Raw genomic sequence first — 20,181 nt, 5'->3', positions numbered from 1 at the left:
CCTCTTTATGTGGGTTCTCACAGCCTTTGTGGGGGATAAGATGAAATCATTCTCATCTAGAAAGACAAACAATACATTACAGGTCTGAATGTTCAAAACCAGGGAGGTTGCCAGAGTGGGATGGCAGCTGTCTGGAGGCACAGAAACAGTCAGACAGGCTCTCTAGAAGGAAGCAAGCTAAAATAGAAGGGAAATTAAAACCAACTACTAAATATGTTTCATTAATAACGGCATAGCAGTGTCTTTGTGTCCTGAAATAATGTTTGCTTGACAGTAACTTTCTATCATGATGGTTTGCCATGACATGTATAAAGCACATATGTACAGAGTACTCTAAATATGTCTGAAACCATCAAAATTGGGTTTTGGGGTTTTGTCTTCTAAAAGGAGCTAATGAGAACAGATTGCCTGTACTCTGAGGCTGTAGTCTTAAAATCTAGTCTTAATCTAAAAAAATTAGTCTAAAAAAATCTAAAAATTAGTCTTAATCTAAAAATATTATTTCAGAAGAAACACCTACATCTTTCTGGATTCTTACAATTTGAATGTTTGTTTTGGGACAGGATTAACTGATTTGTGGAATAGTTTTGAATTATGCCTCTGGTTTACCTGATTTTTTCCATACCCTGTCAGGTTATTGTTAACTTTTTATCTGTGGCAGATGTATAGTTGGAGATCCTACATTTTCTGCTTGTGGCTCTTGGGAAGGGCAGCCCTGGCTGTCAATGAACAGTCATAAACCCCCAAAGTAAACACCAGCCAAACCAAGGGGTTTGGTTTTGACCAAGTTTTGACTTAAATATGCCTGAGAAGCTCATTGACCTCAGCACAACTACAAAGCAAAAATCTATTTTCAGAAAATATGCTGCTGGTACTAGTCAGGCTAGGAAGTAAATCCCCCAGGCAATGTGAGGAGGGGCTGAGGAGGACTCTGGGGCTGATGTGATTTCCAGGGGATTTCCTTTTTATTTCTGAAGTTACCCATATCACTGCCACCATGTGTCCAGGGAAGTTATCAGGTATATTCCTGACAGCTTTGTTGTCAGGAATACACTGACTTTTTGTACATTTTTGTGTCATATGCTTTTCCTTACTTGATTTTTTTGGTTTCCTATTGAATCAGTCAGACATAAAATCTTTGTCTGGTGTCTTTCATTAGAGGTTCCTCCGTGCATGTTGCATTCTGTGACCACAGGAACACTCACTCAGCAGCTCCCAGGGAGGATGAGGCCAGGTAGGAGGGTGTACATATGACTGCACGCTGAAATAGGTCAATCCAGGCTAAATATAAACCAGGATAATTCTCCCGGAAACACTTTCTTCTGTTGTTACTCCTGTTTGAAATAAGAAACAAAATTAATTACTCATTTGGCACTCACTTCTTTCTAGAACAAAATTAAAGGCAGCTTAGGAGGAGTATCTACAAGACACTTCAAATGAAGAATACTTGAGCATTTTTATTCTAAACACAAAAAAAAAGAGTTTTATTTTACCTGTGATTGAGAAATGCCACTTCTTAAAGACAAAAATGAAAACCAGAAAAAAAATGAAAACTTTCCCATGAGACCCAATAAGTCAATATTTATACTGACAGTACATAGAGCAGTACCATAGGAAAGTTCCTAAGCTGGTTTTCCCATGGTCTAGGAAAAGATGACCTGTGTGTCTGTTTGATATCACTCAGAAAGCACAGAATAGTGTTGTTACCACGTTCCCTAAAACAAGTACATACTTCTGCAAAATTAACAATATCCAGATTATTGAACCATATTTTTTTTTCTTTTCTGTAGTCAGCTAGGCTGCTCTTATAATCAGATTAATTCCTTGCAGAAATCATGCATGATACAACCAGTTGATAGTATGTCTAGATGTCACACATGTATTTAAAAACTGAACAGATCATGCAGTTTTGCATTCAGAGGCTTACTGTGACTTTATTACTGGATATTAATATAATTTTACTTTGCTCATACATGTTCATTCCTTATGGTTTTGGAGATATACTTTTAAATGGAGGCAAAATAAAGGCAAAACCTAAACCTGAAGAGTTATACTTTAAGAACACAGATGAAAATCACACATGTCTTGTGCAATCCTGGCTATTGTGGCACATGGTGTTCTCAGTGGGTGGTTGTCTCCACAAGGATCACACTGGCATTCCACAGAAAATGTGGAATTACTGTTTGAAAACTTAAAACACTGCTAGGAAAATCACATTTCTTCTGCTGCTGGATTAGAAGGAAAGCATATTACAAAGTAGGTTTATGCTAATAATAGAATATCCTTGTTATTAGCTCTTCCTACATTTGATTACATGGAGGTATTTAGCTGAGTATTTTGTTAGATCTGTGGAGCTGCAATTAGTGTTTACAGGCTCTGTGTTTAAACTATAGCAACGTAGAAATTACCATAATAGGTCTGTCTAACAATCTGCTACCTAATAACATGTCTCCAGCAAGGATCAATGCTTTTGGCCCTGGAATATGGAATAGTAGAGGCTCTATTCATGATAAATTACATTTGGCCAAGTAGTCTTTTTTTTTTTTTAATCAGCTTAATTTAGGATGTGACCACTAAAGCTGCTCAAAAGTTCCTATAGTCTTTATTTTAATCAAGCTCATCTTCCTTTTCTATGTGTATTTTGTTGACAAATGCTGAAACAGTCATTATTAGTGAGGAAAAAGCCAGAGCATTTTAAAAATAACAAAAAAGTCAGGCACTCTGCTATGTTTGGTTTGTTGCAGCAGCTGAACAATACTTCCTGTGGAATTTATAATTTCATTTTTTTAAAATTCTTAAAAAACAAAACACATCAGTGATAATGGACTTAATCTTTTATGATAGCCTCTTAAACTGTATCTATAAACTCTTGCAAGAATCTGGCTCTCTTGATTTAGTTTTTGTATATTTGAGTAGGATGGATCCCTGGGGGAAAACCCAACAGGGAAATTAGTAACTTAAACCTCAGTGAGCTACCTACTGCTCTGAGAATCATGATGTTCTGAGTTGATGGGTTATTTGAGTCAGGATTCCAAATGATGTTAAATGCTTCTCTGGTCAATCTGGCATGGATTTCCTTGCTTTCTTGTAAACCTAATTGAAATTGTTTAATTTGCCAGATGTTCCCTGAGATATTTCCATTCCATTTCTTACTGGATGTCTTTCTGCTTGTACCACTTAGCAAATTACTTTCCATTCAGTTTCTCTGCTATGCTCATTATCCAGATAACAAATATTAGAAATCTATTATTTGACCTCTTCATATTCCTATAGTTTATTTTTAATGCATTCCTTTTCCCAGCGGTTCACCCAGGCACAGATGCAGTTCAGGAGAACAGGAGTGGTTTCATCATAAATCCTCCAACAGTCTATTTTTGCCTTTCTTTAGGGGCGCAGCATGACATAGTAAGGGCTGATAAGATGATTACTTTAAGAGTCTTAGACTGGTTAGGCACTTACATGTGAGGTCTCCAGGGAAAACACTACTCCATAAGTTATTTTGTTGGCAGTGTTGGGAGAACTATCTCCATTTTCAGCCTGCCTATAACTTTTAGGGGTCTGTAGATTGCTTCTGGATAGTCTGAAAAAGCACCTTCCTTAGGAAGTGTGTTCTGATATCAATACTCGTTCATTATAGACCGAGGTCTATTAATCACAGTGAGCTAGAAAGAAATTCTGGCACAGACAGTCACAGTTTTCCTAAGGTTGGGCTTTGCTGTCTAGCTGGAGGATGTTCTGGTGGCAAAACAGAGCAAGCTGTAGCTCACTGATCTACTGACGTGAAGATGCCTCTGCTGCCTTGGTGCCCTCGGGTGCTCCTGGGCAAATGGGTGCTGCTGTGCAGTCTGGGGAGGGGGACCAGAGCAGTTCTGAGCTCTTTGGTTATTTCCTAAAGGACAGAGCAGAAGGAGAAGGGTTTGCTCATGCAAAGGACAAGCACTGTTTCCCTCAGTGTTCCTCCACATCCCTCGGGCCCTGGTATGTGCCTTGAAGATTCTGGGCTCATGATCACAGAATCGATTGGGTTGGAAAAGACCTTTGTGATCATCGAGTCCGACCTGTATCCGAACACCGTGTCACCTAGACCATGGCACTGGGGCTGTCCTTAAACACCTCCAGGGACAGTGACCCCACCACCTCCCTGGGCAGCCCATTCCAATGCCTAATCATCCTTCTGTGAGGAATTTCTTCCCAATGTCCAACCTAAACCTCCTATCCTGGCGCAGCTTAAGACCACGTCCCCTCATCCTGTCCGTGGCTGCCTGGGAGAAGCAGTCGATCCCCACCCGGCTACAACCTCCTGTCAGGGAGCTGTAGAGTCTTGGTCCGATGATGTCTTCGTCTGCCACAGCTATTTGCCCCGTGTTCACATAAACAACGCTCAGCACCCCAGCTCTTTCCCTCTCTGAGAGGAGCTCATTGCTAAGCGAGTTTAAACACACCTCTGAGGGCTGCTTCCTGGGGGAAGGGGGGGGCGCTGCTTAGGCGCCCTGTCCTCGCTGTTTCCCCTCGGTTCTCCACAGCGGCAACTCCGCTTTTCTCTATTCGGCAGCGCTCGGGGCAGAACGGACCCTCGGCCCCTCACAGCGGGGAGAACCGGCCTCCGCCCGCCCCTCGTACCGGGCAAAGCCACACGCTGCCCCTCAGACGGGCGGAGCCGCCCCTCACACCGTGGAGCACCGGCCTCCGCCCGCCCCTCGCCCCGCGGAGAACCGGCCCCCGCCCGCCCCTCACACGGGGAGAACCGGCCTCCTCCCGCCCCTCACACCGTAGAGAACCGGCCTCCTCCCGCCCCTCACCCCGCGGAGAACCGGCCTCCACTCGCCCCTCACGCCGTAGAGAACCGGCCCCCGCCCGCCCCTCACTCGGCAGGGCCGCCCTTCCCCGGCGGAGCGGCCCTTCCGCTGCGGGTTTCCGGCGATGGCGGCGGGCGGCAGCGACCCGCGGGCGGCGGACGTGGAGGAGGACGCCTCGCAGCTCGTCTTCCCCAAAGGTGCGGGCGGGGGTCGGGGCGCCGGGCCGGGCGGGGGTCGGAGCTGGCGGCGGCCTCCTGTGAGGGAACGGGCCTGGCCGGGCAGCTCGGTGGGACGGGAGCGCTGCTCAACGCCCCTGACTCTCCTCCACCGGGTACAGAGCCCCGAGTCTTGAAAAGCGTGATAATAAATCATTTATATACGTTTAAGGACCTCGTGGTTGCTAGGATGTGGCAGTTCTTGTGTGGGCCACTGTGTGTATGTACAGGATTAAAAAAAAAAACTAAATTCCTATCAGGCTACAGTGAAAAGCTCGCTGCATTTTGGTATAACCCGTGCTTTTTCACTGATGCTCCTCATCATACGAATTCTTCTTGTGACGGTGACGAGGCCCTGGCACAGGTTGCCCAGAGAAGCTGTGGCTGCCCCATCCCTGGAAGTGTTCAAGGCCAGGCTGGACGGGCCTTGGAGCAACCTGGGCTAGTGGGAGGTGTCCCTGCCCATGGCAGGGGGTGGAATGAGATGAACTTTAAGGTCCCTTCCAAACCAAACCATTCTGGGATTCTGTGAATACTGTTGCCTTTAGGACACAAGCTTTCCAGAGACAGAGTTGGTAACCACAGACTCTCACGATCTGTGTATTTTTTTCAGAAAACTGTTCATTTTAAATTCCAGAGGTGTATTTACACCTCCAAGCCACCCTGGAAAAGAAAAGGAAAAAAAAAAAAAAAGAAAAATGGGCACTGTGCTGCATTTTTGAGTTATGAACAAAAGTGTAGCCCTGAAAGACTGGGTTTTTTTGTGTTCTTGAATACTAAAATCTATAGCCTACTCATGTTCAGCCTAAGCTAACTTACTGCTCAATGCAAAATATGGTTTACCAGTCCTTTTCTAGCACTGCCCTGTATCTGCACCCTGGGATGCAGCCTTTGACACTGCTGCTTTTGAACAGCTCATACTGCTGATATTGAAAGACCTTGTTATTATTGGAACGAATATAGTGGTTATGGTGATGATGAATGAAAACAAAGCTGGTTAAAAAGGGGGGGGGGAATCTGTAAAGGTTGGTTAAAAGTTTTTTTCTGATAATAAAATTGGAGTAGGTCAATTAACATTTTAAAAAAGGTTTCGTTTACTTATAATACTCAAAAATCTGTATTTATTTCAATAAATCAGAGGTTTCTGAAGGCCACAGGCATCGCTTCTAAATTTTTTTTTCTGAGGCATTTCATGCATTCCTTAAGTTCTGCCAAAAAAGGGTGAGGAAAACATACTGCAAAACTGTGAAAAATCATGGCACAACTGCCATAAAACACGTTGTTCACTTCTTTGTTGCCCAGAGCTGGATTTTTGTGCAAAATTTCTGTAATTCTCCTTTTCATCTGTGCTGCTGGCGTTCTCTCATTTGACTGCAGAGTTTGAAACTGCAGAAACTCTTCTGAACTCCGAGGTGCACATGCTGCTCGAGCATCGTAAGCAGCAGAACGAGAGTGCAGAGGATGAGCAGGAGCTGTCAGAAGTCTTCATGAAAACCTTGAATTACACAGCGCGCTTCAGCCGCTTTAAAAACCGGGAAACCATCGCCAGCGTGCGCAGGTGAGCGGGAAAGACAGGGAATAACACTTACTGGGGAATCTGATCTGTGAATAATGTTGATGCTGCTTTATGAAAGTACAGTTTAGTGGTGTTTCCTGCTCTGTTCTTTAATTCTTTCTGAAGAGGCAGGAAATCTGATCATAATTCTTGACGGTAGGTTGTATTTTGTCCAGGTTAAGCCTTGTGAACTGCTTTGTTTTCAGTATTTCAGTGATAGCTGACTGCATTAAATGGGAGGATTTTCTAGACTTTGCAGCGTAATTCAGGGTAAGTGGATTTAGCAGATGGGACTTTTTTTATTCCTCTATGCAATTATATAATGAGTATTTCCTCCTAACTTCAGTGCCAAAAGCGGTGTGAAAAAAGATATCCATTTGGTTTAGTTTATGCCCTTTTATATTTCTGTTTTGTAATTTCACCAAGTTGTTGTCTTTCTTACAGTTTGCTGCTCCAGAAAAAGCTCCATAAGTTTGAATTGGCATGTTTGGCTAACTTGTGTCCTGAGACAGCTGAGGAAGCCAAAGCTCTGATTCCAAGGTGAGCACTTAAACATATTGTACAGAGACTGCTTTATGCTTCCCTGTGATCTAAAGCCAGCTGTGGGCAGGTGCTGTCGTGTCAATCCAGCTCTGGTGATGTAAGAACATTTGATCTTGGTCTTCCCTGCCCATTGATCTGACAGTGAGGCACCATTTGTGCATGTCCCTAATGCATTCCTGACAACTTTTACTGGATTAAGTGTAAACAGTTTAAACTGGGGTTCTTAGCTGGCTGTGTTTGTGTTTGTTGGAGATTTTTGCTGTTGGAGCAAATGAACTGTTTTGTGGATAAGGTATGTGGAAGCAGTAACTTCTTCATGTCTTGATTTGTTACCTCATGACCTGAGATAGAGGAGGGAACTAAACATTCATCTAAATCACAGTTTCTTCCTTATATGCCATTATATAAAAGAGAAGGCTTTGGGATGACCTAATTTTGGTCTCCCAGTACCTAAAGGGAGCCTACAAGAAAGACAAAGAGAGACTTTTTACAAGAGCAGGTACTGACAGGACAAGGGGGAACAGCTTCAAACTGAAAAAGATTAGGTTCAGATTAGAGATTAGGAAAAAATTCTTCCCTATGGGGGTGGTGAGGCCCTGGCATGGATTGCCAGAGAAGCTGTGGCTGCCCCATCCCTGGAAGTATTCAAGGCCAGGTTGGACAGGGCTTGGAGCAACCTGGGCTAGTGGAAGGTGTCCCTGCTGTGGCAGGGAGGTGGAATGAGGTGAACTTTAAGGTCCCTTCCATCCCAAACCATTCTCTGATTCTATGTTAAGATTTCGTAGCTTACGAGCAGGCAGCTTCATGGTCTTAGTTTAGAGGTCTGCATAAACCTGCACCTACCTTGCCTTTTTGATAACACATTTAGAAGTTATTGAGCAGAAAATTCTGGGAAGGACAGAGTTTTGTCATGAGAAGAGGAGACACTGCATAGGGGTTAGATTGTTCTTTGTGCAGTAACCTTACAGATGGTTCCTGGTGGTTACGTACAGGTGGGCGATGGCACGTTGAGACTGATGGGAGGGAACTACGACTGAAATGAACCTGGGGGGAGGTTATTTCTGAAAGCTTTAATGTCTCCTCGTGGTTCTTACCTTGCAGCCTGGAGGGCCGCTTTGAAGATGAAGAATTGCAGCAGATTCTCGATGACATTCAGACTAAACGCAGCTTCCAATATTAAGGTTAACCCTCAACCCCTTTATCTGAACGCAAAAACCTGGGGAATTTGACTGTTTCTCAGCCCTCTGGACCAGCTGAGCTCCTGGCTGAGTGAGGGAAGTCGTGGACATAGGGTGCTTCAGTGCTGTGTCATCACAGGTGCATTGACACTGGAGATCAGCATCGTCCTTTTGGTTTGTTCCATGTGTATATTGGCAAGGGCTCCTGTATTGTGAGAGCCAAAGAACCCGAAAAGCCTTTTCCCAGTGGCTCAAATATTTGTTTCTTCCCCAAACCGTCTCCTCAGTTTGTAAATTTTCACCATGTTTCTGGTTTTTAGCAGAAATATTGATGTAATTTCGGATTTTTTTTTGAATTTCTAAAAGAGACAGAGAAACTTATTCTTGGAGCTCAGAAGATTCAGTCATGGGCAGCATCGATTTCTGTGGTGTTTTTTTTGTTTGTTTGGCATCATTTTATTGTTTGATTAGGACAGTGAATTTTTACAGCTTCAATAATTTTCTATTGTTCGGTGTAAATTAAAATATATTTTTCATTAAAGTTGTATGGTTTATAAACATTAGGTACATATTAGGATTTTGTTAATGAGGATCTTTTTGACAAATAGATCCTGGAGATCTGGGATCTCCAAGCATTTTATAACACAGTTACAATCTAGGGCAGATCAGACAGAGGTGGTATTAACTATGATCACAGCGAGAGAACATCTGGGCAGCATGTCCCTGTCTGCCAGGTGATTGCAGACACCCACTTGTTACAGAAATTAAAGAGTTAACCCATAATTCTGATGTTAACAAAGCCAAGTATCCACCCCTGGAGGGATGGACTCCTGAAGTAGTTTGCCAACTGCCTTAATTCTGAGAAGGAACCAAACCATGGAGGGATGGCTCATGGTGCAGCCTGTGGGAGCAGCACACCCCCTGTTGTCACAGCTCAGCAGCTGGTAGATTCACAGATTGTTACCTTTTCGTTGAAATGAATGTTCTTTTAGTTAGGGTGAGCTTCTTAGCCAGCCCTCTCAAATCTTACAATTTTACCACCATACCTGGAAGAAGGAAAATTTCGCAGGAAAGAATATCTGGGACAGAGAGGAATACAGGTGTGTTAAGACACTATTTGTGATGATGTTGTGGTTTGAAACCCAATAATGGGGACAGAGGAGAAGGGAATGACTGAATAAGTTAGGTTGGGAAAGACCCCTGAGACCATGGAGTCCAACCTATGACTGAACACCACCACAACTAGACCAAGGCACTGAGTGCCACATCCAGTCTTTCCTTAAGCACCTCCAGAGGTGGCGACTCGGCCAGCTCCCTGGGCAGCCCGTTCCAAAGGTATCTGTGCCGTGTCCGGTGTTTGGCGAGCAGGGGCAGCGCACAGCTGGGACCCAGAGGGAGAACTGACGGCACCGACCGACCGCCCTCCGCCCCCGCGGCCCCCCTGCGCATGCGCGCGGCCCCGCCCCGTAATTGAGGCGCCCGCGGGGGGCATTCACGACCGCGCCCCGCCTCTCTGCGCATGCGCGGGGCCGCCGTGCCTGTCGTGCCCCCGCCGGGGGGCGCTGCCACCGCCCCGCCCCTGCCCCGCGCGCCCCGACATAGCGCGCGTGCGCACCGACGCGGGGCGCGTGCGCCGCGCGGGCGCTGGCGGCGGGGGAGGCGGAGGGAAGATGGCGGGCGGCTGCGGCCGCGGATCGTGAGGCGGCGGCGCTGCCGGGGCCGGGAGGACGAGGCGGGCGGCGAGGCGGCGGCGGGGCGCGGAGTCCCGGTACGAGAGGCCGGCTGGGCGTGAGTGCGGCTCGGTGCTGGGCGGGGCGGGTGAGCAGCCCCGGGAAGCGCGGCCGCCTCCGCCATCTTTAGGCCGCGGCCCAGGACCGGCGCGGCCGGGGCAGGGCGGGGGCCGCCGGCCGGAACAGCGGATGCCCGGGGTGGGACGCCCCGGGGAGCGGCGTGAGCCGAGCGCAGGCCCAGCGGCGCAGCCGGGCCCCGGGGTGCGGTTGCTCGAGGGCCGGGGCAGGGAGCGGACGGTAGGGCCCCCGTCCCGCCTGCCGCACAGGTGTCTGGTGGCGGCCTCGCCCGACTATCAGTCCTGCCCTTTTCTACTTTTTAATATTTTTTTTTTATGTTACTCTTTCCTCTGCTTTGGGTCTGAGTGGAGACCGGGTTGTGGCTGCTTGACGATAGGGCTGGGGAAACCCTGGCCATTACGGGCCCTGTTAGATACATCACATCACATTTTCTATTTATGCAGTCCTTCGCAAGAGGGGTTCTCTCTGTATTAAGGAGAGAAAAGAAACAGTTACAGACTTGCTAGTATTTGAGCTTCTCAGATGCCAGGTGAGATAACTGCATTTCCCAATAAAGGGCGGTCTTAGTGCTGGGAGCCGATAAACATTGGTAGAAGGATGGGAAGGCAATACGTTCATAGATCTTGGCTTTTCTTACGGGTTCTGAAAGTACTGTTGCTCACATTTTCCACTGTATAATGCTGTTAAAATATGTTCCTTGCCATATAATAAGACAGCCGTGTGCAGCAGGCACTTGCTCTTGCAGGCAGGGTGGGAGGGTTTAATGACCATGTGGTGTCACATTCCACTGGTTGAGACTCACCAGCCTGTGGTCACGGCATGGGTAGCAAACCTAGGGGACCTGTTAAACTTGAAAAAATACTTCAGTGTTTTTTCCCTTGGAGAGAACTCATTAAACTTCGTGCCTTCTTAGAGATGGGTGTTATTTCTCTCTTGCTAACTGTTAGCTTCTTTGTTATGAGCCATGTGGTCTCAAATGCAGTATTTTGAGATATTGGCATTTGCTTAGGCACATCTGCTTGTCTGATAGAATAGGTAAGTAATTTTGTGCTTTACAAGTCTTGTATCTCATCACATCTTTGCTTGCAGTTTCTGGGTACTGTTTGAGAATCTGATTTTCTTTGTAGACAACAGTCCCTTATCCTTCTCCTTGCAGCAGATGTTTATTCTTCTATGCTTTTCTTAACTCAAACTGGTTTATCCTTCCTTTAAGAGAGGTGACACTACGTGTCAGAGAGTTTATTGTATGCAAAGTGTTGTGCCAAAATACTTTGGGGTTCCCTCCTCCTGAATTCTTTATCAAGTAAACTGACTCAATAATCAGCAGTTTGCTGCAATATTCTGCCATCATCTTACTATAAGAATATATAATCATCACACATTTCTGAAAATTCTGGTTCTTAACAACTTGTTCAGTTGTGCTGTAGTAGTTCAAATGGGAAGATCTGAAAATGTGGATACTGAAAACAAATGAAAATATTGAAAGATGGGGGAAAAAAACCCTTTGAGCTGCAGAGAATGTTAGATGTGAGTAGCTAGTGAATGTTTAATACTCCTAGACTTGCTAAAACCTTTTAATTTAAAAGTCAGTCACTACAGTTACAGTCTTTCCCTGTTGCCTGAAGTGTTCATCTTCCATTGAATCCTTGCAGCTATAAACATTAGACTGTTTGGACTATTGGAATTGAAAATTTCTCATCAGTTTTGCATTTCCTGTTATCAGCACAAGAAGTAAAAGCTCAGTAATCCTAAATTGTGCTTGAGATAGAGGTATGAGGAATGCATTCATTTGCTGCAGCAGAGAGGCCCTGATCTGAGGAGGGAATAAGAAATCTCTTGTTTTGTTCTCATCTCTAACAAATGTCCAAGTCTTCTGAGTCACCTGAAAAAAAATCTTGGAGAAAACATTGGATTGAGTTGCAGTATGGAAGAAACACAGTTTAACTTTGTATTGAGATGATTCCATGCAAAATATTTCACTTTGTCCATCTGCTAAGGCTTGAGGTTGATGATATATAGGGAGTTTCAGTAGTTGGTTCACTAATGCTGGGAATGAAAATCATTTTAGACTTGCTCAGGTGTAGGCCATAGTTTAGAAAACGACCCCTATCTCTGTGCAGGAAATTGTAAAAACAAGCTGAAAGCTGTCTGCAGTGTGTTTGTGATTTTTACAGAATTTGTTCTTTATTTGCTGTATTTTCATTCCTGGTATTGTATCATTTTGTTGTTGGAAGCTTTATACGAAGCAAAAATACAGAGATGCTGGTTTGGTTGGTGTAGTTAATGAGGAGGCCTCAGTGGAGCTGAACATTGTTAGAGCTTGGTGGTGTGGAGGGGATACAGTAAAGGTCTTTCAGAAGATTGAAACCTTAAGATAACCTTGGTTTTGCTTCTTATAGAGAATCTCTGGAAGTAAGAGCAGAGAAGTAGAGTTTTTGATGGCTAACAGGTCTTCATTTGTATTTTGACATTAATTTTACTTCAGTTTGGAGCATCCTTGTTTTCCAAGTGGTGCTAAACTTTCCAGCAATTTGTTCTTGCTCACCAGTATTTAAAAAAGCTACTCAGCATTTCATAGGATGTCAGTTCTGGTTTAACCAGCTCTCCACACTCAGGCTGGGTGTACCAGTCATTCTGTTGTACAGCTTGAAATAGGATGTGAAGTGTGTATGTGCCAGGAGAGCAAGTGAGCTCCTGTGTTGTGACACTCCTTTTGCTGGCAGTGATGTGACACTTCTTTGGTACAGATCCTGCTGAGTTGCTTGTGGTCATGGTCACAGTTTGTAAGGCACTCTCCAGGTATGGAGGGGTACCAGAGGCCAAAGTATTTCATGCTTTGGAACTAAGCCAACTGATGTTGTTCCTGTTCTACCTCTGCACCAAGTTATAAAATGGGAGTATGATTCTTTATAGCAAGAATGGCCTTGATAAACAGATCCCAGTTTATCTGGGAAGCTATGTACCTGTTTGTTTGGGTTTTTTTCACTTAAGGAGATTCTATTCATAAAGATACCTTGCTGAACAGGCAGCATAAGTGCCAACTTCTATCATATTGGATAATATTTAATGCTGAAAATCCATGTAAATATACTTTAAGGATTGAAAAATGTACCAAGTCTAACAATAATGAATTGTACTAAGTTGCACTGAAGTCTTACCAGGAGCTGGGTGTTCTGTTCTAAGTAGTTTCACTAATTGTGGCTTTTATCACAGTTTCTCTCAGTTGTAGAAGGAAAGACTTGTTCTACAGTATTGAACTTCACTGTTGACTAACCCTGATAAAGCTTATGTTGTACACAAGTGTTGTTTCAAACAATTACATGTAAGTGTTCTTACACATATAAAAGTATAAGCAGTGTTTCACATTCTTCAGACACAAATGGAAACATCTCTTCTTCTCTGGGCACTTACATACTGCAGCAGGTGACCCTGGTGCACTGTTTTCTACCAGAAAAAGAGGTAGAAATTTGTCTTCAGTTTTGTTTTTCCTTCAAATAGGATTTTTTTTCCCATACACTGTTGTTAAATCTGAACACTCCCAATTTTCTATTTACTTTCAGTTAGTTGATTTTGATATGAAGAACAAAAACATGCCAACCATGAGCTCATTAGTGCTGTTCTATTATTCTTCAGTATAATGAAATGCAATGGTTCAAAAAACATTCTGTTGACTTTTGAAGCTTTGAAAATGTTATCAGTGTAGTTGTGAATTTTAACTTAGAATTTTTAGTAGTTTTGAATAATTAAAATCCTAGTATTCTGCCTGTCTTTTCTTGGTACCAGAGTTGATACAGTGGTGCAGGCAGCTGTACCAGGGGACCCTTTCTGTGAGCAAAAGTAGGATGTTTGGTTTTAGTCTGGCTCACTTTTGTGTTTTGGCCTGTGAGTTGGAAGCACTGGATCTGGAACCACTGAGGTGGGAAAGAGGAGGTGATGGTAAATCCCTGTCTGTGCCGTGGTGTTGAGTTAGGCTGCCCTGGGTGACTATAACTGTGTTGAGGGGCAACGTGTGCACTTCCAAATGGATATAGCAGATAGGGATGAAAAACACCCCTCAAATTCTGATCATGTCTTTAAATACCAAGCTTTAAATCAAGGCAGTTGGTCATGAAGCTTGGAATTATGGTAACTCTTAGTCACTCAACTTTGACTTTACCCAAAAGTGAGTGCCCCTGAGTTGAACAGTGTGGCAGGAGGGGCATAGGCCGAAAGCAGTTTTGCCATTGGAACTATAGATTTGTTGGCACTGCTCAGTTCTGTATACTAATGTTTTATACACTTCAATAGGAGCACACAGGTACTTGAATTAATCAGTGTTTCTTGGGTTTAAAAATTTGAGGGTTCCTTTAAATCATCCCAAATCGAAAAAACATATGAAAAGAATATGTTAATGTGTCACTTTTTAAAAGGAGGCCAGAGACTGGATGACAAGGAGTCTATTTAATGGGTTTGGTATAGTTTTTGTGTTCCTGGTGAAGCTTTGGCAGCGTGGTGATTTGTATTTTACCATGGGTATAGGAGTATTCATCTGCACACTTGAGTCTGGAGGAGCTGTGCTTTGAGCTGGATAAGTAGTGCCACAGCTCCAGCTGATGGAAGTGCTGGATTTACAGCCTGAGGGCTGTGTCGTGGTGCAACTCTGACCTGTCCTGTGTACCTTTGCAGTCCCCTAATCTGGCATGGCAGTGCCAAGTGGTAACTTCCCCTGCTTCTGATCCTTTGGTTTTCCTCCTGTGCCAGCAAAGTCATTCCAGAACTCCACAGTCAGTTGCCTGGGGTTTGACCAATGTTAACAAAAAGGATCTCTTAACACAGAGTTGTTTCTTAGGTGTGTGTCCAGTGTGGTCACCAAATGTTCACGTTGGCTTGAAGGAGGGGTCATGTAGGACAGGAACACACAGTTTGGGTCAAGCCAGGACTGCTTTCTTTTTTTTCTTGGTCTCAGCAGTTTTAGGTTGGCTTCAGGTCATCTCAGCAGTTTCTAGACTCTTCACACAGTGCTCAAGTTCCCTCAGTAGCTATTGTTGCACTTAAATTGTGGGATCAGAATGAGCAGTCATGATTTCTACTCTTGTTCTCCTTCCCCCATCCCAGTAAAAATCACCACCTGAAAGTGCCTTTTTTCCTGTCAGGACATGCTTGTAAGCAAACCATTGCACCTCTTTGCTCAGACTGGTGAAATGTTATGATTATGTCACAAGAAAAATTGTAGATTTGTAGCCCAGAATTGGAAGCAGGAGGGTGCAGACTGAATGAGTATTAATATAGTGTGTTCATTCTGCAATATTTGCACTGTTTCTCAGTTGTGAGGTTTGGAGTTCAATTCATACTTGAGTCAGTCAAGTATATTTTGTAATCTCTTTCTATGGATGGATGCAAATATTTTGGTCTTCTCAGCGAATCCAAGCCTAATAAATAAAGTAGCTTTTTCTAGTAATATCTTTTGTAGACTCTTGACTAATATAAGCCACAGCTGCCAAGCTTTCTATGCAGTTAGATGAAAATACTGACCTAAAACTGGTGATGGAAGTGCTGGATTTGCCAGAAAAACTTGCTGATATTCTCAAGGCAGGCAATATGAAGTAGGAAAGAAATGCCAGGGGATTTTAGCCTTTTGGAGAACTCTGGCTTTCCAAACTGAAACTCTCTGGTGAGGTGCCTTTCTACTGAATTGTCATTCTCATGGGGAAGCTGGACTCTTCCTGTAGTTGGGGAAAATCAGACACTGAGCCCTTGCTCCTTGAAAGGCTTTGTACGAGCTTATGTGTGTGAGTTTGAATCTCCTTTACTGGGAAATGTATTGACACAGAAAATGATCACATGCTTTTATTGAGCACTGCTGAATGTCAAAGCAAAGACTGTTTACCAATGAACTGAAATATGGTCTTTGAGCAGTGTCTGTCTGTATATCTGTGCCTTCACAACCAGGCATTTGCATGGCACATAATCTGCAAGCAGAGACCAGAAAACACATTTCTGGAAAAGTCAGCTCTGTGATTCCAGTTAAAAGAAAGTGTATTTCTAATTTCTTTGAGTTGTATGAGATATTTATACATCACTCATCAGTTTAGAAAGTGTTCTAGTATTGAATGTTTCTTTATATAGAAAAAAAATCTCTGAGTTGACTGTCTTTGAATATAGGTGTGTTTCTGACAAAACTTTCAGAAGGTGGACTTTTAAACACCGGGAGCTTGAAACTGCAATAACCAGCACAGTGTATTTTTTCCTATTGTAAGTTTGTTCCACATTGGAGTAAACAGTTTCTAGCCTAACTAGTAACAAGTGAGTTATGCATTGATCTTCCACACCAAACTGTGGCAAAAGAATAATTTGTGTGTATGCTAGACTTTTAAATCTTAACTGAAGCAACTGGTGAGAAGCTACACATCCACATGAATAACTAGAACTTTACTTGGTCAAAGTAGTTTAGAATTGCTGTTTTCTTTCACTGTTTCCTTAATTCAGAGGATATTTGATGGGATTTGCTGTTTTTTAAACTCAGATTCAACAGAAAGTAAAAAATTGGAAACATTGATTGTGTAAGTTTGCTTTCAATTTTGTAGCAGGGTCCACAAAGCTTGTTTAGCAGCATTGTGTGATTCAATAAGGTTTGAATTGTTCTCTGCAATTCCATTACTCTTGCTTCAGAGTGTCTCTTTATTAGCTAAGTCCAGGCATAGCAAATGTAGGTATTAATTTGCATATTTTGCTATAAACATAGTTGCTAATTTAACTGCTTGAAAACCTGAAGTTTTGGATTGGAGCGAATAACAAACGAATTTCTGTTGGCTAAATCTTTCTGTGTGCATCTGCTACATCTTTTTATTAAAAGGGAATTAAAAACCCTTGGAAAAAATTTCCTTGGACATTGCTAAGAAAATATTGTAGGGTAATGTTTAATAGGGGAAAAGAATAGTAAAATAGGGCAAAAAATAGTAAAAGTGTTTACTATTTTCTTTTCTTATGTTGAATACATGAACTGTGTAAAACATGAATACATGAACCTTGGCATGCCCAGAAGATTGGGGCTCTGTTGCACAAAGCCTCCACTTCTGGATTTGAGTGAGACATCAGTGGTGAATGGCTTTTGTCATTAAAATATGCAGTGAAATAAAAAGTTCTTTTATCTTGAAGTGTTCTATGTTTTTGAAACATGGTTTTTAACTCCTGAAAAACATTGCTTTTAGCTGTGGGTTGTTAGGGGTTTTTTTTACACTTCTCACCATATAAAGGCACATTTTTTCACATGATCACACATGATAGCACTATTACCCTCCCCTTGCTATCCCTTCCAGACTTCAATTTCTTAGTTATGGAAACTTAAGACACCCTTCTGCCTTTATTTGGCCCAGAAAGTGGTGTGGCACAGAGCACTGCTTTGTCAGAAGACTGGCCCGAGTAACACTAAATGGGGGGCAGGGAGCAAGCATTCTTTGGATTGTGAAGTAGAGATTTTCTTAATTCTTTTGATGTTTGCAATTTCTTTTCTACTTAAAAGCAAATGTTACAGGAGTTCTGGATATGTTTGTTAAGCATTCAGTAGATAAAGGTTATGAAAGGTGAATCTTTGTAAAAAGTTGCAACTCTTAATAATTCACAAGTTTTACTAAAAAGGCTTTGGTATCTTGTCAGCATTGAATTTGCAACTCTTAGGGTCTCAGAGACTCAGCTGTGTTAAGTATATTAAAATGTATGTTTCTGTTTCATAGTGTGAAGAGAATCAAACTGTTGATAGATTGTATGGGCTTTGTTCTCTTTATCATCAGAATTTCAGTAGGCTGTTTCTGAAACAAAGACAGTTTGCTGTATTTCCCTACCTGAGTTTTGCTCTACAAACTGCCATAGTCCTTCTAGTCCTCTTCTCTTCCACTAATTGTAAAGTTCTCTGAAGATTGTTTCTTGCAGGATTTCTGGTCACTCTTTCTCCTCTTCCCTGTCTGTCCGTGGCCATCCCATTCTGTACCTAACAGTAGCCCTTGAGGAGTGCTGTGAGGAGTGGGTCAGCAGGAGCACATGGACAGCAGCAAGGAGGTGTGCCCAGTTCTCCACGGGCAGGCAGAGCCTCGTGGGTTTGTACAAGATGCAGCATGACTGGCTGCACAGCAGTCTCACTAAAGAGAGTTGCAGCCAATGCCAAGCTGAATACAAACCAACAATTGTTCTCCTGACAAGTAAAGCCACAACTGCATATTGGGTGAAACTAGGAGGAGCATCTCAAGCAGATTCAACTGTGATTTCTTTGTTGTTGTTCACTAAGTTTAATGTTGGTTCAGCAGGTTTTGATACAATAACCAGCTGAAGAGTATCTTGATATTTAGAATAAGCAAGGATGAGAGGCTTTTTTTTTTTTTTTTGGCTTTTAAACTGCTTTTCCTGTGTTCTTTTTTAGTATTTGTCATGGCATGTTTTGTGGTTCAAAAGTGACGCCTCAAGTTTTGTTTGCTGTCAAAGCAGCAGCTCCAAGGTGAGGCAGCATCAGTGATCACTGCAGCATGAGAACCACGCTGGATGTACTCAGCTGGTTAAGATGAATTGCTGTTGTCATACTGAGGCACAGTAGTGAAAGACTGGCTGGGTTATAATCTAAATGCTTGTCTTGACAAATGCTAAGCAGGAGTTGAGAAAAATGGATATATATGGGTAGATTAGAGGGAGGAAGAATATTTTGTTTTTTAAAAACTATTAAAATATTGTGAGTAAACTTTAAGTTAAAGCCAGGTTGTCAAATCGGTACTAGTGAAATCATGGCAGCAAACCAAATCCTACCTGTTTCCTCACTGAGGTCTGGGTGCAGTCTGCCACGCATCCTCTTCCTGCATTTCCTTGCTTCCATGTTTTCTGAGTCCTGTGAACTGAAGGATTTTGACTCTATGATGTATGTAAGCACCTGATCTTCTGTAAATCCGTCTGCTGTGGAATGAATCAAGGGTTTTGTTTGAGCATAAAAAGAGGAACGTTTGTGACTTGATTATTAGGTATTTGTTGAGTGCTAGAAATACAAAATTTGAAAAAAGTGTTAAATGTATGTGTAACTTATGTGCAGCTAAGCAGCCTCAACTGTTTAGGCTTGTCCCCCACGCTCTGTAACCTGAGATTTTCAGACTGGCTATTTGAAGGTGTTTCCCTGATAGCCTGTTATCCTTTGGGATTTTAGATATCCATTTGTCTGTATGTTTGCTCTGCTGTTTCAGAGGTTCTTAAGCATTGTGTTTGTATGTGAAACTTCAGAGGTGTAGGGCTTTTGTCAATTAAATATCAGCACTCCTCCTCCCCTGCAGAGAATAAACCCTTTGAATCCAAAACTGCATCAGTCTTATCACATTTTGTCGTTACATGTTCTGTCCTTTCAGACTCCATATAGTGTGTGTATATAATTGGGTTCTGTTAAAAATCCAAAGCTTTGAACTTCATAGTGAAACTGGGCATTATGAAAGTACAGAACTGAAGTTAAGGGGGGGGAGGGATGTGCTTTTGCATTTTTAGGTTTCTGATCATACCAGTGCAGCAGATTTTGGACTGTGCATGAGACAAAAATCTTTGGTGTATTTCCAAATAAGAACAGATTTATGAACCTTTTGGGGCAGAGTAGTTTATTTTGACTTGCCAAGTCAAAATATCTGTTTGTGTTTTAATGAAGAACTAGGAGGTTTTTATTTTTATATTTGCTGTTGGAACAGAATGACTGGAATGAGGAAAGCTGCTAAATCCTTTCCCCCCCTCATTTGCATGGTCAGGATTTAAACCCTATTAATTAGGGAAGTTTTGCTCACAAGTAGAATAGGACAGAGAACAGATGCAGATGTATATTGGGAGCACAGCAGCAGAACCCCAGGAAAATGTGCTTGTTGCAGAGAGCAGGGATGTTGTGTAATAGCAGTGTTGTGTAACACAGGTCAGTATTTTTGCCTTGACTTTTGTGATTTGGTGTGTTATGGACTTCCAGCACCTGTTCTTAATTAAGGAGTCTCTCAAATTGTAATAGTCTTGTTTTTAAGTTTAAACTTGCTGTACTCACTGCTGCATGTCTTGTAGAAAATGTTTGGAGGTCTGCATATAAAAATGCACAAAACTGCATGCTGCTGTTGT

General features: G+C 42.9%; 2 protein-coding genes and 1 long non-coding RNA gene across 6 annotated transcripts in view; 2 read left to right on the top strand and 1 right to left on the bottom strand.

Moving 5' to 3' along the window:
- Nucleotides 1-17: 17 nt before the first annotated feature.
- On the bottom strand, nucleotides 18-4,928 carry LOC127468235 (uncharacterized). Of its 2 annotated transcripts, none has more exons than XR_007903458.1 (3): nucleotides 4,866-4,928; nucleotides 3,460-3,889; nucleotides 18-1,334 (listed from the first exon to the last, which is right to left on the bottom strand). It is a non-coding gene; the product is annotated as an uncharacterized LOC127468235 (long non-coding RNA). The 2 variants fall into 2 exon arrangements; XR_007903457.1 differs by lacking the exon at nucleotides 4,866-4,928 and adding an exon at nucleotides 4,443-4,741.
- On the top strand, nucleotides 4,784-8,848 carry POLR2D (RNA polymerase II subunit D). The gene is made up of 4 exons (XM_051781157.1): nucleotides 4,784-4,993; nucleotides 6,389-6,569; nucleotides 7,011-7,106; nucleotides 8,211-8,848. The coding sequence occupies exons 1-4, from the start codon at nucleotides 4,921-4,923 to the stop codon at nucleotides 8,287-8,289; spliced, it is 429 nt and encodes a 142-aa protein (XP_051637117.1). The 5' UTR covers nucleotides 4,784-4,920; the 3' UTR covers nucleotides 8,290-8,848.
- Nucleotides 8,849-9,906: 1,058 nt separating this feature from the next.
- The window catches only part of WDR33 (WD repeat domain 33), a 68,655-nt gene continuing 58,380 nt past the window's right edge, over nucleotides 9,907-20,181 (top strand). The window contains exon 1 of one of the 3 annotated variants that reach the window (XM_051782333.1): nucleotides 9,907-10,055. The gene's annotated coding sequence lies outside the window, so the exon portion shown is untranslated. Of the gene's footprint in view, nucleotides 10,076-20,181 lie in introns of all 3 variants that reach the window. The other 2 variants (XM_051782331.1, XM_051782330.1) reach the window with 2 other exon arrangements.

The sequence above is a fragment of the Manacus candei genome, unplaced genomic scaffold (genome assembly GCF_025592945.1).
Source record: "Manacus candei isolate 608988 ecotype Guabito, Panama unplaced genomic scaffold, ASM2559294v1 h1tg000015l, whole genome shotgun sequence".
Taxonomy (NCBI): domain Eukaryota; kingdom Metazoa; phylum Chordata; class Aves; order Passeriformes; family Pipridae; genus Manacus; species Manacus candei.
The sequence above is the reverse complement of the archived record's forward strand: the minus strand, read 5'-3'. Positions and strand labels throughout refer to the sequence as shown.

Excerpts from the sequence above, each read along its gene's own strand:
- POLR2D (XM_051781157.1), top strand. The coding sequence starts at position 4,921 with ATGGCGGCGGGCGGCAGCGACCCGCGGGCGGCGGACGTGGAGGAGGAC. Across the intron at positions 6,570-7,010 it reads ACCATCGCCAGCGTGCGCAG|TTTGCTGCTCCAGAAAAAGC; the intron begins GTGAGCGGGAAA and ends TCTTTCTTACAG. Across the intron at positions 7,107-8,210 it reads GCCAAAGCTCTGATTCCAAG|CCTGGAGGGCCGCTTTGAAG; the intron begins GTGAGCACTTAA and ends CTTACCTTGCAG.